The sequence below is a fragment of the Colletotrichum costaricense genome (assembly GCF_030867565.1).
Source record: "Colletotrichum costaricense strain IMI 309622 chromosome Unknown Scaffold_28.1, whole genome shotgun sequence".
NCBI lineage: Eukaryota > Fungi > Ascomycota > Sordariomycetes > Glomerellales > Glomerellaceae > Colletotrichum > Colletotrichum costaricense.
In genome coordinates this window covers 204,221-224,452 of record NW_026848257.1, presented here as the reverse complement: position 1 = coordinate 224,452, position 20,232 = coordinate 204,221, and the positions used below count along the sequence as shown (strand labels likewise).

The 20,232-nt window shown below is 51.1% G+C and overlaps 5 protein-coding genes across 5 annotated transcripts; 3 read left to right on the top strand and 2 right to left on the bottom strand.

Annotated features, from left to right (window-relative positions):
* Positions 1-769: 769 nt before the first annotated feature.
* CCOS01_16205 (transmembrane amino acid transporter) lies at positions 770-2,286 on the top strand (the record flags this gene model as incomplete). Its single annotated transcript, XM_060464342.1, has 2 exons — positions 770-2,176; positions 2,230-2,286. The coding sequence occupies 2 exons, from the start codon at positions 770-772 to the stop codon at positions 2,284-2,286; spliced, it is 1,464 nt and encodes a 487-aa protein (XP_060305106.1).
* A 1,754-nt stretch (positions 2,287-4,040) lies between these two features.
* CCOS01_16204 (acyl-CoA thioesterase II) lies at positions 4,041-5,054 on the top strand (the record flags this gene model as incomplete). The annotated part of the gene is made up of 1 exon (XM_060464341.1): positions 4,041-5,054. One exon carries the CDS (start codon positions 4,041-4,043, stop codon positions 5,052-5,054), a length of 1,014 nt encoding a protein of 337 aa, XP_060305105.1.
* Positions 5,055-7,371: 2,317 nt separating this feature from the next.
* CCOS01_16203 (uncharacterized protein) lies at positions 7,372-8,668 on the top strand (the record flags this gene model as incomplete). Its single annotated transcript, XM_060464340.1, has 2 exons — positions 7,372-8,139; positions 8,195-8,668. The coding sequence occupies 2 exons, from the start codon at positions 7,372-7,374 to the stop codon at positions 8,666-8,668; spliced, it is 1,242 nt and encodes a 413-aa protein (XP_060305104.1).
* Positions 8,669-8,969: 301 nt separating this feature from the next.
* Positions 8,970-10,228, bottom strand: CCOS01_16202 (uncharacterized protein; the record flags this gene model as incomplete). Its single annotated transcript, XM_060464339.1, has 2 exons — positions 8,970-9,939; positions 9,996-10,228. 2 exons carry the CDS (start codon positions 10,226-10,228, stop codon positions 8,970-8,972), a joined length of 1,203 nt encoding a protein of 400 aa, XP_060305103.1.
* Positions 10,229-12,728: 2,500 nt separating this feature from the next.
* On the bottom strand, positions 12,729-14,466 carry CCOS01_16201 (polysaccharide deacetylase; the record flags this gene model as incomplete). Its single annotated transcript, XM_060464338.1, has 5 exons — positions 12,729-13,578; positions 13,637-13,785; positions 13,836-13,931; positions 13,987-14,224; positions 14,282-14,466. 5 exons carry the CDS (start codon positions 14,464-14,466, stop codon positions 12,729-12,731), a joined length of 1,518 nt encoding a protein of 505 aa, XP_060305102.1.
* Between the last annotated feature and the right edge of the window lie 5,766 nt (positions 14,467-20,232).

Genomic DNA, 20,232 nt, shown 5'->3' with positions numbered 1-20,232 from the left:
CGGCCCCGTTTGGACCTCCGGACAGGCTCCGTGGCAGGCAAAAGACTTGACGGCGAAGTCATGTTGACGCGGTGGTTAGCGGCGGTTTTTACTCGGCTTTGCTGTAGGAAAATTCTTGCACTCATCTGAATCTCGCGGGAGCCGCAACTGTCTCCATCTTTTACCTAAAAGCTCCTCGCTTGTGTTTCTGAATCGAGAAAGGCTCCATCGAGAACCGCCGAGCGGGTCTCTTAGCGCGGCTCCAACATGCCATGGAAAGCTTCTTTTACGACATCAAAACTTCTTCGTTGCGCCCTCCGCAATGTCAGTGTCAAGAACAGGCCGAAGAACGCCCACTCAGGGACTTCGTAATCCAGAGTTTCCGGGGCAATTCGACAGCAGTGACACAAAACAATTAGATCTTATCAACTCAGGAGTGCATTCCCCGTATTGCAGGGCGATCTGTTATCTGTCCTGCCCATGGGGGCGAGATCATTCTGTGGAGGTGGCCCGGCTTTCACCGGGCTACCGAACTGACGACAACCTCTGTCAAGGATGAGTCCAGTCCGTCTACCACCATGTGGACCCTGAATCCATCTGACTCGCGCCTGTACGTTGATCTTTAAAAGTCAGGAACGTCAGACGCGTCGTGCCTTTATTGCCCCTCGAGCCCTCCTTTCTCCGTTGGCTTCTTCCATCCCATCACTTCAACGACCTCCCCTCGGACTGCCTCTTGTCGTCCACCAATCGTCTTCAACTTCGCCGCGGTTGAAACACGTCTTCTCCCATCATGACGGACGCCATCTCCCACACGGCCGACCACGGCAACAACAAGTCCTCCAAGCACAAGGAGGACGGACCTGATGCCGAGATGGTTCAGCCCCCTAACCCTTGGCCCGAGATGAACGACAACACCATGCTCGGCGAGACGAGCGACGAGATGAACAACGATCGCCTCAAGCAAATCGCTGCCCAGGGTAGCGCTCACTTCCACCGTCTGGGCTGGAAGCGCTTGGCAATCGTCACCATTGTCGAGGCCGTTGCCCTTGGTGCTCTCAGCTTGCCTTCCGCCTACCACACCCTCGGAATGTTCCCCGGCGTTTTCCTTACCATTACCATTGGCATGCTCTCGATTTTCACCAGCTACATCGTTGGTCAGGTCAAGCTGGCCCACCCACACGTCGCCAACTACGCGGAAGCCGGAAGACTTCTCTTTGGTCGCTACGGACGCATTGGATACGAGATCTTCGGAGCTGCGCTTGTTCTTGAACTCGTCATGGTTGTTGGTTCTCACGCCTTGACTGGCAGCATTGCACTCGTCGATATCAACGGCGGTCACGTCTGCTCCATCGTCTTCTCGGCCGTGTCAGCCATCATTCTCCTGATTCTTGCTATCCCGCCCTCATTCACCGAGGTCGCTATCCTCGGTTACATCGACTTCGTCTCCATTCTGGCTGCCATCGGAATCACAGTCATCGCCACCGGCATTCAGGCCAACAGCGGCCCCGGCGGCCTTTCCGGCATCGAGTGGTCTGCTTGGCCCAGGGAGGGTGTGACCTTCTCTGAGGCCTTTGTTGCCGTGAGCAACATCATTTTCGCCTTCAGTTTCGCCATCGGTCAATTCTCTTTCATGGACGAGATGCATACGCCTACTGACTACATGAAGTCTATCTGGGCCTCTGGCTTCATTCAGATCGCCATTTATACCCTTACTGGCGCTCTTTGCTACGCCTTCATAGGTCCTTCGGTCCAATCCCCTGCCCTCCTCTCTGCCGGGCCTCTTATCTCGAAGATCGCCTTTGGAGTCGCTATTCCAGTCATTTTCATCTCCGGTTCTATCAACTCGACTGTCGCCCTGCGATACATTCACGGCCGCATGTACAAGAACTCTCACTTGAAGTACATTAACACTCCCATGGGTTGGGCCAGCTGGATCGTCCTTGTTGTCGTGTTCACCATTATTGCGTGGGTGATTGCTGAGGCTATTCCCATCTTCTCCGACCTGCTCTCGTTGGCTTCGGCGCTGTTTGTTTCCGGATTCTCCTTTTACATTCCTGCCATCATGTGGTTCACCCTTCTCTGCAAGGGCAAGTGGTTCGCGCGCGAGAACATCCTCATCAGTCTTGGCAGCATCTTGGCGTTCATCGTCGGAGCTGTCACATTGGTTGCCGGCACCTACTCAACTATCGTTGATATTGTAAGTTCAACAACTTCACTGTACCGTACGTCCAATGTACTAACACAAAAAAGATCGACGAGACAAGCTCTGGAAGCGCTCACAAGCCCTTTGCCTGCCGTTCGTCTTAGATAATGAAACCACCCTGTAAATAATTAATAGTTATACAAAGTCTGTAATGACTAAAATACGAGATACCCACGGCTGAGAACGTTACATAAATGCACCAAACTACTAAACTTGATTTGATGTCCGGTTACATTTATAAGTTTCAACTCGAAGCGTGACTTTGTTTCGCAGGCCGACTGCCACGCAATCACACTCGAATCAAGGAACAAGATCAAAATTTTGTAGAAAGCTTGCGTTCTCTGCCTTTCAAAAAGCTTGAATAAACAATTTAGTCTAGAATTAAGACCTCATGAGTTCCTAACTCTACACTTTAACCCCTAGCATCAAACTGTAGTAACGTCTGTTGATTCCTAAGAATTGAAAACAACTCTGCTCTAGAGTAATTGACAGTGTTTCGGAGTTTGCTGCACACAAATAATGCTTTCTCTCAGTAGACTCTCATAGCTCACACTATTCCGACGTGTTTTAGGCCGGGGTCTTTACACAACCTGACGGCTGATCACCTGGTGCACTTCCGTCCCAAGATATTGGTCATGTCGTTGGTGCCTGTGAAGAAGAAAAGATGCCATTGATATATACTAAGAGGGTGCTCTTGCCATGGCTCTACGTGCCTTAGTTCGACGGAAACAAGCTATGGCTTCTTACCCTCAGACGAGGTTATAGACGAGGTTATCGCAGAGCGAAGGATCAGGTGGAAGACATCGATAGTATAATGTGGCTTGTTCCTGGAAAAGAAGGGCCCAATGATGGGTCATACACATATGCCCGAAGAGTCGAGCTCTCGCATTGCAGTACGATACAGTCACATTGGGTAGCGCCAAGTGTAGCGCTGCGACAGGAACATGCTATCTGGAGACCTGAAATCTATCACGGTAGGTAATGCTCGTTACCCCCGAATATAATACACGAGAAGCGTAAGCTTTTATACCCTCTCATCCTCATTCTTGTCACTAGCAACAATAGGTGCCCCAACTGAGGTTGCACCGCACAAAATGAATGGTCGCGGATTGATCGTATGTGGTCCTTTTTTCCCGGCTTTACAGGCGCAAAAGATCGACCTTGACCGGGTCAGGCTTCCAAGGAAAATATAGTACATGTAATTAGACATATCAAATAACAAAAATCCAGCCACAAAATGTTGAAGGCAATTCAAAGTCCGAGGTCACGGACACAACCTCCTCGGCCCCACTTACAGCCGAGGTGTAGACAAGCTCCCGGCCCATGCAATTGCATCACAAACCTTCCAAGGACCAACCAAACCCAAATCGGAAATCAGTTTGGAGACCAACACGTGTAGCACCAAGGTCCAAGGTTCTAGGTGGTGAGTTCAATTATTGTATTGGCATGAGGACAGGGTCTCCAGGGGAAGTAAGTATATTCACAAAAGAGACAACAAGGGTTCGAATCTTGACAGCCTACATGCATATTATGTGCTGATTGTATCAACTCTTCTGGAATCCATGTTCATAAAGGCAACATGGCAATGACTGCTAATTCACCTGTTAGCGCAAGCATGGCCGGCCTGCCCCACCTTCACATTCCTCAAACGCCAACCTCGGTTGTGAGCGGCCCCCCAATTCCCCAACCTGTTGGAGGCGCCGAGGCGGCGCGCCAACGCGACTAGGCGGCAACGATCTAGACAACGTAAGGACATAAACTCAGAGCCGACATCGCTTGATTACTGAACGTCTTATCAACAAAACCAGCGTCGTATTTCCGTCCAAACTTTGTGCGAACCACAGCAAGGATCTACCATATGACAGCTCAGGCCGAATTACTCAACATGTTACACGGTTCTATGGCCAGCACAATGCAGGAGCAAGTTGCGGTAGACGACCTGGGATCAGACCATTTCACCAGTCGCGTCGATCCCGCCCGCATGGGAAACAAGGCAAATATTGCCTACGGGGGTTGTACCATCAGTATCGGCGTTCAAGCGGCATGCAGCACTGTATCACCCAAGTACCTGCTCTATTCGGCGACGGGCAACTACCTAGGCCCGGCGTTGACAGACCGCAAGCTCAAATGTGCCGTCCGACGAGTCCGCGATACGAGAACATTCGCTACAAGATTGGTCGAGATCAGCCAAGACCAGGACGATGGCAAATCCAGGCTCTGCATGATCATGCTAGCCGATTTCCAAGTGAAAGAAGAGGCTTCTCTTCTCGTGTACTCTGCGCCGCCATCAATGAGCTACTCACCGCCTGAGAAGTGTCTTACAACGCAGGAGGCCACTGAAGATAAGGTGCGGAGGGGCGTCGTGACAGAAAAGCTGGGGAATCTGTACCTGGCTACCTTTGGTTTCAACAACCGCTTCTTCGAGACCCGCGGCTGTCCGGAGACAGTTGCACCGAACAACCTCTACGGCATGGCCAAGACTGTCAAGACGCCCCAGGAAAGTCTCGACTTGACATCCAAGACATCAGCTGATTGGTTCCGCTGCCGCCATTCCCTGGAGCGACTCCAAGATCGGTTCTCTGCACTGGGGTTCATTCTGGACGCAGCTCTGTCCTTCATCCCCCTGACCCACAGCAGCAAGTTCCTGGATGACGCCGGCCCTTGCTCCTCACTAGACTTTGCGTTGAGGTTCTTCACTGGAGAAATCAACATGGACAACTGGCACCTTAGAGAGATAAAGACTATCACTGGCAACGACGGCCGAACTTACACTGAAGCCCGACTTTGGGATCAACAAGGAAACATGGTCGCCACCATGAATCAGCAATCTATTATGCGGCCTCTGAAGAAGGACATTCAAGCCGCTCTCTAAAGGCTTCCAAGGCTCTAGCATGTTAGACGATACAGGAGTGCGGAGTTTGATGGTTTTCATTTCTTGTGGCGAAGCTTACTGCTAAATGGGATTAGATTTAGAATACTACTTATTACAATTTACCCGAGAGAAGAGAGGCTTATGTGGCGTGAGCATACGTTGTATCTAGAGACATTGCGTTGATCCAACCCTACGCAATCATTTAGGGGCCACAAAACTTTTAATTATTTCGATGCATTATAGATGACTTAAAGGCTGCAGAATACTTACCTCGCCGTGTATGCCAATGGCGACTGGATGCTTACAATTCCCACGTGCCTACCAATCTTGTGAAGAGTAGCCCTCATGACCCTACTTTACCTAGACATTGAAGTGCCACTGTCAACCTTGGGCACTATTGTCCCCCAAAATACTAGCTTGATAATTGCCAAACAATCGAGATTTCTTTCGAGCGCTTTTCTGTCACGGATTCAATTTCGTAAGTGCTGCTCTCATCACTTGAGAATAACAACATGGACTTCGGAACCGTCATCGAATTTAGATCCATGACCTTGTCTCCAGAATTGCGTGATTAGAATCCAGAACTAGCATCTAATTACGTGGAAGTAGCTCCTCGATTACTGACTGGCCTGAATTACACTAAGGTAGCTTAGGGAATCGATTAAGACAATGGATTGTATCCATGTCAGGTCAACTTACGTCATTGTCTCGTCTACTTCCCCGCTTCTGCTACGAATATTGCCGGTATGAGGTCTCTGATGGGAACAGTCCAGGGAAACAGCTTTCTAGCCGCACGAAAACGGTGCGATACGACACGGGTGGTCACTTTGCTATATGTGCGCGCAACTCCGGCATGTCTGTGAACGTGATATTCGAATTACCATTGAACCAAATCGATGCTGATCCTTACTTTTTGTTTCTAATCAACTTCGATGATAGGTCAGAAGCCTGTGACCTTGAGACAGTAGCGACGTACTTAAGGTAGTTGGAGATGCTGATATTCTCTTCGCACTTTGTTGAATGAAGCTCAAGTACCTGCCGCAGTGGCCTCGGCATATTATGTCGATATTGGGGTCGATCTGTGGCGATCTTCTGTTCGTCGAATCATTCTGCCATTCCGAGACTCGGCTTACATCGTCAAGTTTGTTCCAGTCGCGTTCAATTCTTGCTTCCTGGCAAAGATATTGATGTGCGAACTACGAGAGCCGGATCTAAAGGGTGTGATCGGCATGATACACGAGACCATGCTTTCTGCATTCTTCCTACCTGTAGTAACCGGCCGGTTCTCTTTGGTAACAGTTCACGTTGCACTCGACGCCCCTGGACCGGAAGCTTGCATCTGTGGACCGTGACTGATCGACACACCATCACATGTAAAGAGTCGTTGTGATAGTTTCAACTTCGCTCAAGAAAAATAAGGCTTCTTCTGGCGTAAGTCGTTTCTATCTTATGGCTCAGTAGTCTGAGCAAAGTGAGACAAGAGTGCGCATTCAACCACCTGGACGATCACTAGCGTTTCAACATACCGCATCGAGGATCTCATTGGCGGCTACGTAATCTGGCATGTCTCTATTCGTGAGGTTCATCGAGATCTAGTCCCCGCATTGGAGCCTAGAGAATGAGAAAAGGTGCGGCTACTATTACATCTCTCGTCTTTTGGAGACAGCGATATCGATCTTGACGCAACTTCAGCGGTATAAAGTCGCCGAGGTTCCCTTGATACTAGCTCCACTGCTATCAGAGCACGCAGTATCATCCACAAATAACCCTGACCATCTCTATTAGATCACCGATTTCGTATCTCACAATGTTTAGAGTCCGTCCTTCTCTCCAAGATGTGTGCGAACATTACACGTCTGGCGAGGATCGCAATACCCTAGAGAACATCGTCAGAGCCTTCCGTAGGCTTCAGCAACTTGATCCAAGTAACGAAGACTCCTTCTTCACTATCGCTGGATATCATGGAGAGCCATGGATAAAGGAGAATCCTTATCCCGACGGATCGATTTACGACGATTGGCAGAGAGGTTACTGCCACATCAGACAGTGTTGGTATCCCTATCACAGGGATATTGGTCGATTGGTTCGAACCGTGGTTTGACGAAGTAGGTCAAATGACTATGAATATATTCTGCTGCGTAGGTGTAGAAGGGAGGTTCCAACCGTAGGTTGGGCAGGCTGCGATAATCGTAAATAGGGCCCCTAATTGGCCCTTGCGCAGTCGGCCGTACGCCGCGGCCGAATTGGACTTTCAATCCGACAGACAGTATTGTTCCCCACTTGGCATCGAGCATACCCCCTTCGGCTTGAAGACGCCATGCGTCGGGCTGTTCCCGATGCTCCAAGTCTAGCCCTGCCATTCCTGGACGAGTGCCGGCCCTTCGACCAGAACACTCCCCTCCCTTGGATCTCGACGACCCCGACTTTCGACCTTGATGGGGATAATACGAACCCACTCTACTCCTACAAGTTTCAGAAGGGAGTTGCAGACAACCACGGGAAGCCATCAGATGCCCAGCGTTACAGCAAATCAACGGGATCACAGACGGCTCGTTACCCGCTTGCGGGTGTCACTAGCTTGGACGGAAAAGACCCCGCTTCGGTTGCCAGAATTCTCAACGGCAATATTGCAGCTTGGCTGAGCGGAAAGATCCAGATTGACGGCAAGGCGTCGCTAACGTCAATCCCGGATACTGTCTCCATCGTCTCGAGATACAAGGCCAGTCTTGGTGCCCCCAACTACACGCTATTCTCGAACAAGGCTTCCAGGGGCGAGTGGCTTCATAATACGAAAGGCTCACTGGAGAGCAAGTTCCATACTTCTCTTGAAGACCCACACAACGCTGTTCATCTTGCCATTGGAGGTTTCTATCAAGATGGAGAAGAGAACGCTAAACCTGTTGAGGATTTCCATGGTGACATGGGAGAGAACGAAACCGCTAGCTTCGACCCCATCTTCTTCCTTCACCATGCCTTCATTGACTATGTCTTCTGGACATGGCAAGTCAAGCACCGCCTTACCAAGCCGGGTAGCCTGTTAGTGAAGCCCAACATCACAGCGGGAACACTCAGCGCAGGAAGCCCTGTTCTCTCCGGGAAGCAAGTTGGAGATGAGCAGTCCTCTTGCACCTTTCTTAAAGTCCGGATGCATCAGCGACCCTGTGTTCTACACTTCAGACGACATCACCGACATCAATCAGTTGGGATACATGTATGGCGAGGGTTCCCTTGACCTTCTGACCAGTGGGCCCGTTCTGGGCGACCCTGAGCTTCCACTTGTCGCTGTCGCCCGCGTCGGTGGCATCAGCACCATGTTCCATGAGGGATCGTTTGTCATCCGTACCTCTGCCAAGCTTGCCGACGGTCGTGAGATTGAGATTGACAGCGACGCAATCCTCAGTCGATGGGTTCTCGCAAATTGCAATAACTGTCAGAAGAACAAGCTTGAGACGTATACTTACATCCCTTTTGGCGCGGATCTGATGAGGGCAATTGGAGCTGAGACTAAGGAGGACATCCATAGCAAGCTCACTGTCTTCATCCAGACGCGCGGACAGAATGCACCAGTCAAGGACTCATTCAGTGCTCTGCAGCCTCTGATCGAAATCTTTTAAGCGTCTGCTGACTGGAAATTGTAATCTGGAATAAGTAGCACCGAGGATATACGGAGTTTTTCTCGATAGGTCACTCTCAATAGCTCACATATGACCAAATCTAAGAAGCGCAAATCTGAATTTCTTGACATATATACTGTAGTATTCTCATACCAGTACCAAGCTGAGTTGCCTTGCACTTCAGAGTCTGAGAGAGAACAGTATTCACACTAGCAGCAAAGTACTTATAGATCAAATTTGAGGGTATCAACCAATACATTCTTCAAAGAAACACTATGCTAATACAGAGACTACGGAGACCCTAAACATCCAATCCAAGTCCCTCACACGTTGTGATGATGCCCTCCCTCGCACCTGGTGGTGAGGTACAAACCTGCAAGTTGAAAATGCATTTTGTGGTGCTGTCAACAGGCAGGATGTCTCCAAAGGGATACGTCAACTGCTTCCCTCCAGCAGCATCAACGCATTCAGCCACTTCCTTGGTGACAGTCTCTTTTTTCAACTGATACTTCTCAGTCAAGAGTTTCATAAGATCCTTGCGCCCAATAGAGTTCTTGTGATCCGAGCGCTGGATGAGAATGTACTGACGCCAGCGGCCATCGGGATCTTGCGAACAGAGCTCAGCTTCGGTATACTCTGTGCACTTTTCGGCAAATGGCTGCGAGCGCAGGACAAAGACCTTCTGGGCTTGCAGGGCAAGGCCAATCGTGTAGAGTTCCAAACTGCGCGTCATCTCCTTCTGCATGTCACCCTGGGTGATATTGCGGCTGGTTCCAAGGAACTTTCCATCGCGGATGATCTGGAAAATACCCCCCGTGACGTTGACTTGTGCGTCGATGGTGGTCTGGAAGCTGGACGAAACGGCAGACTGCCAATTTTGAACGACCTTGCCTAGGGAAGTGGCAACATTGCTCCAAGAGAGAAAGAGGTTGGTGGGCTCAGGGGCTTTGAGATTGGTGGAGACGAAGCTGGAGGTGCTGCCGATGGCGCCGGCAACGGTGCTGAGGGGACCCGTGAAGGGGATAATGGATAGCACGCCAGCAAAGACGCGGGTCATGGTCTTGAGGTCTGTGATATCGTCCTTGGGGTTCGGGTAGAAGTCTTGGACGATGCCCGGGAGGGTGAGGCTCAAGATGCTCGAGGCGAAGGTGATGGCAGTGTTGAGAGAGTTCATGTAGCTATTCCAGTTCTGAACGGCAACGAGAGCGTACCATCCGGGCAATTTGACCGGAGAACAAGGTTGGCCGGCATTACAGAAGCTATCGAGGCCGCTATCCTGGGTATTAGTGTCCACATTTTGCAGACAACGTCATGGGTTGAGACTCACCAGAAGAAGTTGGGTGCGCCGAAGGAATTGGCAAAGTTTTGGACAGCGTTATGTTCTACCTTGCTGACGTTGAAGGTCGTCCATTCAGCAAGGAACTTCTCGATTTCGAGCTTCTTCCATGTGTCCTGGTTGAGAGCCTCAGTCTTGCAGTCTGCAGAACCGGTATCTTGTGGAACGGGGGTAGCGATAGCGCCAGTGGAGGCCAAGGCCAGAAGGAGTTGATTTGCTCTCATTATGAAAACTTCTTCGAGAAACACTCGTAGTGACACACAGAGAAGATGTAGATTTCAAAGAAAAAATAAAGAATGTAAAGGGCAAAGGAATGAGCCCTGGTAAGCTAGAGCGAGTCGAGAGAGTGTATAGATGAGTTTGATGAGTGCAGCAAACCTGTTCTTCTCACTACAGCTGACCCTGAGATCTTATACACTCGAAAAGGCATCTTTCTGATACCTGAGAACAAGTTCGACCTGCTCCTGAGCTGAAGACTGATCAGTCATCTTCCAGTCATGCATGAATTGGGTTGTAAGTTGGTGTGGTTCTCCACGTGCCGCCCGACTCGTGCTCAGTGGACCCTTAACCTGGAACTACCCACCGGCTGCTATATCGATGCGCTTCTTAAGACGCCGAAGCATTAACGACAATGGGCAACAGGTACGTTTTGAAACAAGGGCTGCCCACTGTGTTTTCTTGTACACCGCTTAACAGCCCTACGGATCTTTTCTGCATCCCAGGAAAGCGAAGTAGTTTATTTGAGTCTCCTTGTAAGGCCGGTGCGGAGACGGTCTCGCCAAGTCTTTAGCCGGTTCGTTCCAACTTCCATCAACACAGCCCTGCAAGTGGCATGAAATGGAGTCGTCCAGTCTAAAGATAGGATTGGTTTGGCTTTGATTGAAGGAGGATGCTTCTTCTCGCCCAGCTCGCTTACAGCCTAAGGAGCTTTGAGTTCTCATGAACCCAGATGTAACGTACGATGGATTCGAATATGAATGAGTGCCACTCAAGGAAGTGTCAATGGCGCCTGACACGGCGATTAATCACTTTTTCTGTCAGCGGCAAGGTGGAAATAGCGATGTCTTTCCTGCTCCTTCTTGACGCTGACGATACCTAGTATTTAGCTAATCTTTGGTTCTAGAAGCCGTATGCAGTATGGTCGGAAAGCATATATCGAAACTAACCGCTGACAAACCTCAGCTACACTCTGAATAGGATATGATACTTCTCAGCCATGATCACAGTCAGGCATGACCTTCCAAGAAGGACCCATATTCTGTCAGCTCAAAGTCCAGGCTATAATTTTTAATCATGCCAAAACCAGGGCCAAGAGGGGAATCATAGAATGCCAAGTAAGCACCCAGTTCTAACGGCTGTGCATGCCCCTCTGACCGCCCAACTCCCAGGTCCCAGGGGCACTGTCGATAGAGATCGAAATGAAGTGGTCCCAACAGGGCGGCCTTTGGCCTGGCGACATCTAGTCGGTGCCATCGGTTCGCTTCGCGGTTGCTTGAAAATCTTGGGTGCGAGCCGACCTGCCCTATTTTGTCAGCTCTGATAGGCAACTACTGACTCGTGAAAAACAGTTCAAATTGGATGAAGGTGTTCGCCGCCGGCTGTTTCATCCGCTTGTCAACTGAACGTTAGTAAGTGTGCCTGCCAAGGTGTAGCACCCGCTGCTCGCGTGTTCATCTCCTAGTTGGATCGAAAGAGAGTTGAATACGAGAATAACCAACATCTTTTAGTTCCGTCGAATGTGGGTGAAAGAACACGATGCCGCCGGCTCTTGTAGCCGAGAGGCACGCCAAGGCCACCAGCGGAGGTCTCGGCTATCACATGAAACGTGGCCAAGCTGCCGTAGACCCTACGAAGTTTTCTATTCTTTTCTGAGCTATTACTAAATTCAGATGAACTCACTATTTAGAACAAAGACTCCCAGAAACTTCGAAAATCCATCTGGCTTGTCTGCGTGGCATTTCCGACTACTGCCTTCTATGTAGCCTTTCAGTCTCTCCGGGCAACCGGGCAACACGGTACTCCGAAGGATCCGCGGTGGACCCACACCGGCCCGGCCTCCATCTTTCGGAAGTTTTTGCCGCGGGCAGCAGAAGTTTGTGGACGGTCCAGACCCCAGATTCCGAGTCAAGACTCGTGCACTGAGCAGTTGATCTCTACTCATGATGTCACGCTCGAGAATAGTAAGCCCGCCAGCGCAGCGGTCAGAGTCCACAAAAAGCTTTCGCATCGATACAGTCGACTGCGGAGAACAGTCGAGAGGTATACTAGAAGGAGTTTGAGCCGTTTGGCTTTGTATTAGTCCATGGCAAAGCAGAAGTTTACGCTGTAATCTCATATTAGCACACTACACGGTTTCAAGGCCTAAGATACGTGGTCACAGCTGGGAGAAATACTGCCTCGAACATGCAAGCCGCCATACTCCCGAGTAGATCACGAACACTGGGTGCTTGAGTCCCACGGTGATGTTGCCTTTGTTTCATTCAACTGGCACAGGATCCTGATCATTACAATTATATTATCAAGCGCCCATGATACCCTTTTGATTTCCACCTAAGCCTAAACGCCAATAAGTACGCGGAGAGTTCGCTGATAGCTCAGCGGTCTCATTATCAGATTACACACTAAAGATTTTTCCTCTGCTCAAAGAGCAGAGGTGACTCGAGAAGTCGAAAGTTTCAAGATCAACGGACGAATCAGGAGGCCTCCACGCATACTTGACTATCATCAGTTCGATGTACCGCAAGTACCGAAACCAGCCTGGCAACCACTACCACAGTGGTCTGTCGTGGCACCGCACCATCCATACTGCGAACAGCACGTCGCGTCAGGTTCGCTGATGCAAGTGGTGCCGCCCTGCGTGGTACCACAACGCCCATTGGTACTAAGAGGCGGAGATGTCGCGGTACCAGTGGCCGCGGGCGCGGAGCTGGTTACGGACGGCGAGGGTACGGCTGCAGACGACGACGCGGAACTGACAGGGGCGGGAGAGCTCGATGCCCCGGAGATCTGGCAGTTGCCGTATAGAGGCTGGCATGCTGCACCGCAGTGGTCGGCCGTGTTGCCACACCAGCCGGCGGATGAGCAGCAGGTTGCACCGGGCTCGGTGAAGCAGGTTGTGCTGCCAAAGTTGGCTCCACAGCGGCCGTTGGTGGAAGCGGGAAGAGTGCCGGTAGGGGCGGCGACGCTGGAAGATGTGGCAGTCCCTGTGGCTACGCGAGTGGCGGTGCCGGTGGATGGCGGGGCATCGCCGACGGAGCGGTACCAATTCTCTTGGGGGTCGTCGAGACATTCACCGACGGTGACAGACTTGAATCCGTTGCGGAAGAGGGACTCGAGCATGTGGTCAGTGAGGTTATAGACGCTCTGATAGACGGGATCGTGCTCGATTTGAAGCCACTTGGTGGTGGCGACGTCCTTGCCCTCCACGTTTTCATCCCAGATGTCTTTGGAATCTTGGATGAGGTCGGCGCTGTCATGAAGATAGCCCTCGGTATCGAGGTTGAAGTAGGTGATGTGGTAACCCAAGTCATTGAGATAGCCCTCGCATGTAGCATCACAAGCTGAATAGGGAGGCCTATATTTGGTTAGACACAGACGCTTTTCACACTTGACCATGATCACAGTGAGCATACCTCATGTATGTTGGGAAGTAACCGAGAAGGTCAGCAAAGGCGATCTCATTGTAGATCATTTGGTTATGGAACTTTTCGGCGCTGATAGTCGTAAGTCTCTGATGAGACCAGGTGTGGCTAGCAATCTGGTGGCCCTCGGCAATCATGCGCTGTAGGAGGTCAGTCATTGATCAAAGCTGCAGGAGAAATGCAGACAAACCCTGATGAGAGCAGGCCAGTTGGTGGTTGGATCGTTTATCTTGCCCTTGCCCAGGTTGTTACCGGTAATGAAGAAGGTTGCCTTGGCATTGTATGCCTGCATGTACGTCAGCACGGCTCATTGATAGTCACATGTTGAGACATCGACATACCTTCAGCTTGTTCAGCAGATCCTCGGTGTAGATATAAGGACCATCGTCAAAGGTTAAGGCAATGTCACCATAGTGCTCGCAGTGGTAGATGGCCTGACCATAAGGGACAGAGCCGAGTCTGGTCCGGGGAACATTCGTCGTGTCTGGTCCATCGGGGCGGATGTTGGCATCGCACGACGGACCATACTCGATCATGCACGAGGGAGCTGAGCAGTAAAGGTAGCCTTGACCGCACCACCTGTCGCACGGTTAGACTTCCCGAAGACCTAGCTGTCGTGCGCAAATAATAACTTACCCAGCACTAGAACAACAGTCACTTTGGTCGCAGACCTGATTGTTATGATCGGGACCGCAGCGACCGTCAGGAGACTGGCGCTTTTCCAACCCTGAGACCGCAGGCTCTGGCCTAGCATGGGCAGCGCGGCGCTGGACTGTCCGACGAGCTGCAGTAAAATCTTGCAAAGCCCTCCTCCCAGCCATGATGTTTGGGGCAGGCTGCTCATTGCTGCCATGGGCACTGTGGGCAGCAGCCAAGCTCAAGCTGGCGGCAAAAGCGAGAGTTGTGAAACGCATTCTAATGGAGGGTCAACTAGCCAGTCGACACGGCGAGAGGATATGCGTGGTAACGAATGGGCTTCCCCGAAGGTTAAAGCAAAAGAAAATGGCGCTTAGTGAATGGAATTGGCAGAGCAGAGTTCAATAAAGAAGAAGCTGAGCCAGATTGGGACAATGTACACGATGCAGCACTGCACTCGACAACTTAATTACACCGTAGTCCGGAAGAATAGCAAAGCGGATTAGACGGCTCGGGGCCGGCCATTGTTATATAACACGGAAGCAGATGCGTCTTCGCGTAAGTAGACTAAGCAATAAGCAGCCTGAGGATGGGCTGAAAATGCAACCTTGACCTGGCGTGTGAGCGATCGGCTACTGCAAGCTGGGCCAGTAGACGGCCGCCCAGCTCCAAGCAGAGCAAATTAAACAGGGCAGATCAGCCCGGGCAGTCAACAGCGCAGAGACATAGTGGCCGGCTGATATTTCGCGCGTGGTGCTGGTATTGTCCAGACAAGCGCGTGTGGGATAGGTAACCAGGAGCAAGGGTGCCTTGCAGCGAGTCACTTCTTGGTTCATGGTACTCTCTACCGGCACATGGGGCTATTTTAGTCACCTGCTTGCTTGTATCGACTAATACGAGCTGGGAGAGGTCCATTCTGAAGGGAAAAGCAACCACGTCGCTGCGCCGAGAGCACATATGGGGATGGCTCAAGTGCAGATGGCTGAATCAGAATCCCGAGCCACGGGCATTCAACCCGACGGCAGAGAAACGTATTTGCTATCCATCTTCAACACGAAAGTCTGCCGGGACGCCACTTGGCTGTCCTCGCCTTCAGTTTCGGACCACGCTGGCAACCTGGTGTATGTTCTAGCGACTTGGCACTTCGGGTTCATGAGGCTGTATGGTGCGTTGAGAGAGCCCAGCGCTGACAATATTGGAATAATACATGGTGCTATCGCGTGCCTGACTGATGAAGTGGTGTACAAAGAAGACTTGTTTTCGAGGCTCAAGACTGTGCCGGAGGTCAGCCGGTATGAACGCCGAGGCCGGTCAAGGGTCAGCTGTTGTGGGGTACTGAACAACATGAACGAACCGTTGAACAGCGAAAAGCAAAGAGAGCATCGGACAGAATGAGAGAACGAGATGCAAAGACTTTCAGCCTCTCGCTCGTACGGACACTGCAACGTGCCTTTGCTTGCCCAGCCTTGCCTTGCAGATCGACTGAGCAACCAACGTTGCGATAGATAATAGCATGATAATTTTCCGACTTTCGGAGTCCTTCGTTGGATGCATCGCCCTATTACCTGTACGACTGACGCGTGGAATCGTTGGTCCGTGGCTGTTCAAGGAGGAAGGCTCCGTCGCCGTTCACGAAGTCTCGCGCATCTTCTCATGTAGGTGAGATGGGCAGGATGAACTGTGGATGATGAGATGCAGTCACATTTCTCTAGCTGGTTAGTACCTTATTTGGGAGTTAATAAGGTGCCAGCGAGCACTAGAGGCGTGAGGAGAAGCCAGCCATACGCGCGACGCGAGGGGGAAGAAATGGGATGAGTGGATGAGATGATTAAAGTGGATGAGAGGTGGATGAGAGACGCGGGAGAGAGTGGATGAATGAGTGAAAGTGCAGTGAACCGGGGGCGGAAGGCGGGGCAGAAAGTGGAAAAGTGGAGCGAGACCGAGGGGGGGTGTTTCTTTTTAGCCTTATGAGAAAGCGAATATTTGGAGGTATCGCCATGCGATAACCGGGTGAGACACCCCGTACCCCCTTTCGGCGTTGAACCCCGCTAGATGCAGCTTTACCCCGCGGTGAGCCAAGGTCTACCAAACGGTGCAAAGGTAAGCAGAAGCCAAAGCAACACGTTCTCTCAGCGTCTGCCACGTCCCACAAGCGCCCCTGGCCTGCCGAATTATTGGCTTGGCAACACTTCGGTGGGCTGTCATTGTCTTTACTCCTTTGTAAGTTGCGAGTTGTAAGCCTATGGTGACATTTCCCTCCTCTTGAAGATGCCTGGCTGCCCTGAAAGTCGGAACCAAAATGCTCTTTGCGCCCCCGGTAATGGAGACGGGACTTATGGTGCTTCGAGAGCATCTCTGCCGGGCGATGACAGCAGCCAGGGGTCTGGTGAGGCAAGCATTATGGGTTGAGTTCTCGACACCCTCTTGCCTTTCTTGAAGCTTTCTTGTCTTCTTTTGGCTTTGCTCGGCCGTCTGCGTCCACCATCACCATCTGCGTGGCCATGGTCGTCACTGGAGCCTCCTGTGCGTATCAGGTTTGATCTAGTTCTGATGTGACTCTTACGGTGGCAGGGAAACAAGAGACTGGCAAACACCCACGGCATCCCAGCCATGATGCTTCCCAAGAATCCCAACTCAGTGTCCTTCATGTCGGCAGAGGATCCGATGCCGGGTTGACAGCAACATCGGCCGCCATTGAGGCGCCTTTTAGGCAGTTGACTGCTCCAGTTTCGTGCAGACACGGGTTTGCCCAGACTTTAGAGACAACCAACCATGTTCCTGTTTCACCAACTCCTTTCCCACTTCTCCAGCCTTCGTCTTCCCTGTCATCATCGGGCACAGCAAAGGTTCCATAGTCTCAAGAGAGGAAGGGGAAAGGCCTGACATTTGGTCAAAATTCTCACGGCTCACATATTCCATCACGGCACCGCTGACAACGGATAATAACAAGCTCAACTTCCGAGCTTGATACCGCCCGTCGGATGGCGTGTTGTGTAGGATGTCTCCTCCCCCCTCCCCGGTCTCCCAACTTGCTCAGAAGGATTCCTCGCTTCGCCCAATTCTGCACACACACCACGCACGATGCAATGCTGCATCACGGCACAGCTGAAGCTTCGTGCAGTTTTTGGCTCGCAATCCACCGCATCGGGTTGTACTCGCACACAGCTGGGTAGAAAAAATTAAAAAAGGTACCAGAATCGCACATGCTTACGTGAAGGAGGAAAAAAGGTTTGTGTCACCTTGCAAAGTCCGGTTGTTCCCAACTATTACCTACTGCCGCTCACCCGGCAGTCTTCGGATTCGACCTTGAGGCTGATGCCAAGAAGCTGAGGGGGTTGCGATGCCACTGACGATGGTGGCGTGGAACGAGGTCGACCCGTCGAAGTGGCAAGTATTCCGGGATGGTTCTACTTCCCCTCTGTCTAACCCGTATTTTCAAAGCCATGTCGGGCCTGACCGTTGTGATACGCCAACCACTTTGTGTAAGACATTCCTATGCCTTGCCAGGAACGACCAAGACACCCTACCGGCCATCGGGTGTTTGGTGGTTGGAATACGATGTGATTCAAATGAGATGAGGGGTAAAACAGGCGAGTCTCAGGCTTTTCCGAATAGCACTTAGTTGCTAGAAGCTCGCTGTTCTCTACAAATGTAGTAAGCTCGACTGTTTGTCAGACTTTGACGAGAACTGTCGGGATAATGCGCAAATTACTATCTGCGGTTGAGTGGGAAATCTTGAAAATCACTCAAGGATTGATGCCATTTAGCGGGGTCCGGACACGGGGAACATTGGTTGGCCTACGTACGTAAGATGTTTACCCGGCCTCAATGGCCTGGGCCCACGTTTCCCTCTGCTGAGTAGAGTCTGTTGTGAGCAGCAGTGAGGGGAGCAAGATCGACATTTCGGGGCATTATGCGTTAGTCGTGGGAGAAATGGATGGGTAGGTTGCGGTCCGGATCACTTCCACAGGTGAATCTCCCATGGCCTTCTCAGCTTGTGTCCGTACTTAGCAACCACACAACCTGGCAGGCAGGCACTCCTACACAAGCCCAATGTGATTGATGCAATGGGGAAGCGTTTGAATGAGTGACTAAGTATGTGCAAGACACTACCGTTGTCGCTCTGTTTCTCGACTTAAATCTACAATCTCCCCGCGACAGAAACTGTTTGCTGAGTCAGAGGCCATAATGTAGAGAGTGTCTTAACAGGCGGACGGACATCACCTCCGTTACCCTCCCGGACACTAGGCACTGTGGATCAATGCCGGGCTCGGATGGCGAAGTGTCACCCGGGCGCTGCCCCAGTGTTCTAGTGCCGCCGTTTCTTACGAGCTAGAATCGTGGGCATGAAGCTGTCACGGTCTTCTTTGATCTACCGCTATATCGGAACACAAAAGCCCACGCCCCCCTTGGCTGGGACTACGTCCAGGCTACGAGCATGCCTACCGATGCTCGTCATGGGCCATGGCTACCTCAATACCAGTCCAAAACACTAGTTACTGCTAGGTCCCGTGGTTAATGCGATCTTGGACGGCGCCAGCGCTACCCCCAGAGGTCTCCACAGTGGCCCGGACTCGGGGCCTTGGTGTTACTCCCGCCCTTTACACCACGGACATCGCAAGCCCCGTGGTTGGGCCTGAGAAGCACGGTCCAGAACGAACTGTGGTAAGGCAGAGCGAATAGCGGAGGGGATCATCATCACTGTCCAGTGTGTTTCGCCCAGGAGGACTTGAGATGAAATGTAGTGGCTTCCGAAGTTCAAGTGGTTCATCTCAAAGATGTGTTTCTATTATTGAAAACAATCCACGCCAATGAAAGTGTGAGGACTCAAATCGCCGAACTGCGATGGCAATTGTTGATTCTCATATACCTACTTGAGTCGTCTCGATTGGACTTTTGGCGCTGTCTTCAGCTGGCAGTCCTCGACGCCTCACTCCCCACCGCGATCGATCTTGAACTCAATTCGCCATAGTTTGGCAATATTCTAGCCCAAATGCCTTAGCGCGCATTGTCGACGAAAGAAATACCATCAGCTCAATGACACATGGCAAGCCACAAATGCCCGCCGTCCTGGCTAGACTTCGATTTGGTCCATCGAAGAAGGTTGGATGAACGCACAAACGATCCCGTCAAGAATGGATCAATTGAGATGCACGCGAGGATTGACATGTCAAGCCAAATTTCAGATAGTCAATTGTTATTCTGGATACTCATGGGAAAGGTATCTATGCTTCATAAGTCATTTCATGTAGCCACCAGACCTAAAAATTACATTAAGAATAAAGAAATAGAATCATTGCCAAAAACAACTGTCGTTCAGGGAATCCCCCGGCGACGAAAGTATAGCGAGTTGTGAAGAGTCGAAACGATCAAGGCCCGGTCGGAGCTCAGCCCCTCACCATCATCCCCTCTCTTCTTCCACCCGCGCCCATCTGTACAACAAGGTTTTCGATATGTACGAACTTTCCAGCTCTTTTCGGGATATGTGATGATGATGGTGGCGGTACCGTGTGTGCTGTGCATGTGTGCAAAGATGAAGTGAACCAATCCCCGAATTCCTTCGCTTCCTATCCAGGTCGCCTCAATTGTGTGTCCTTTTCCCAAAAGAGTGTAGATGCTATGTAGATATGATGATGCGATATCAACTTTTTCTCCGATTTCCCTCCAATCATGGTCCTTCCCATATTCTTCTCGCTTTCCCATTCGTCTGACTTGGACGAGTCTAATGTTCCCATATTTTTCAGCCTCAAGCAAGGTAAAAACGCCACATGAATGATTCAACAGTAAGAAATGTGTGTGAAGAGAGAGAAAAAAAAACAAGCAAAAAGTAGTCAGCTGAGAAACGCCCGATTCGGTCTTGGTGTGTGGGATGCCGCGACGCCAGGACAATAGTGACTCCCTTAGTGCCAGCGCGCATCATCCAGCAATGTGGATTGTTTTGCGCGAGGCTC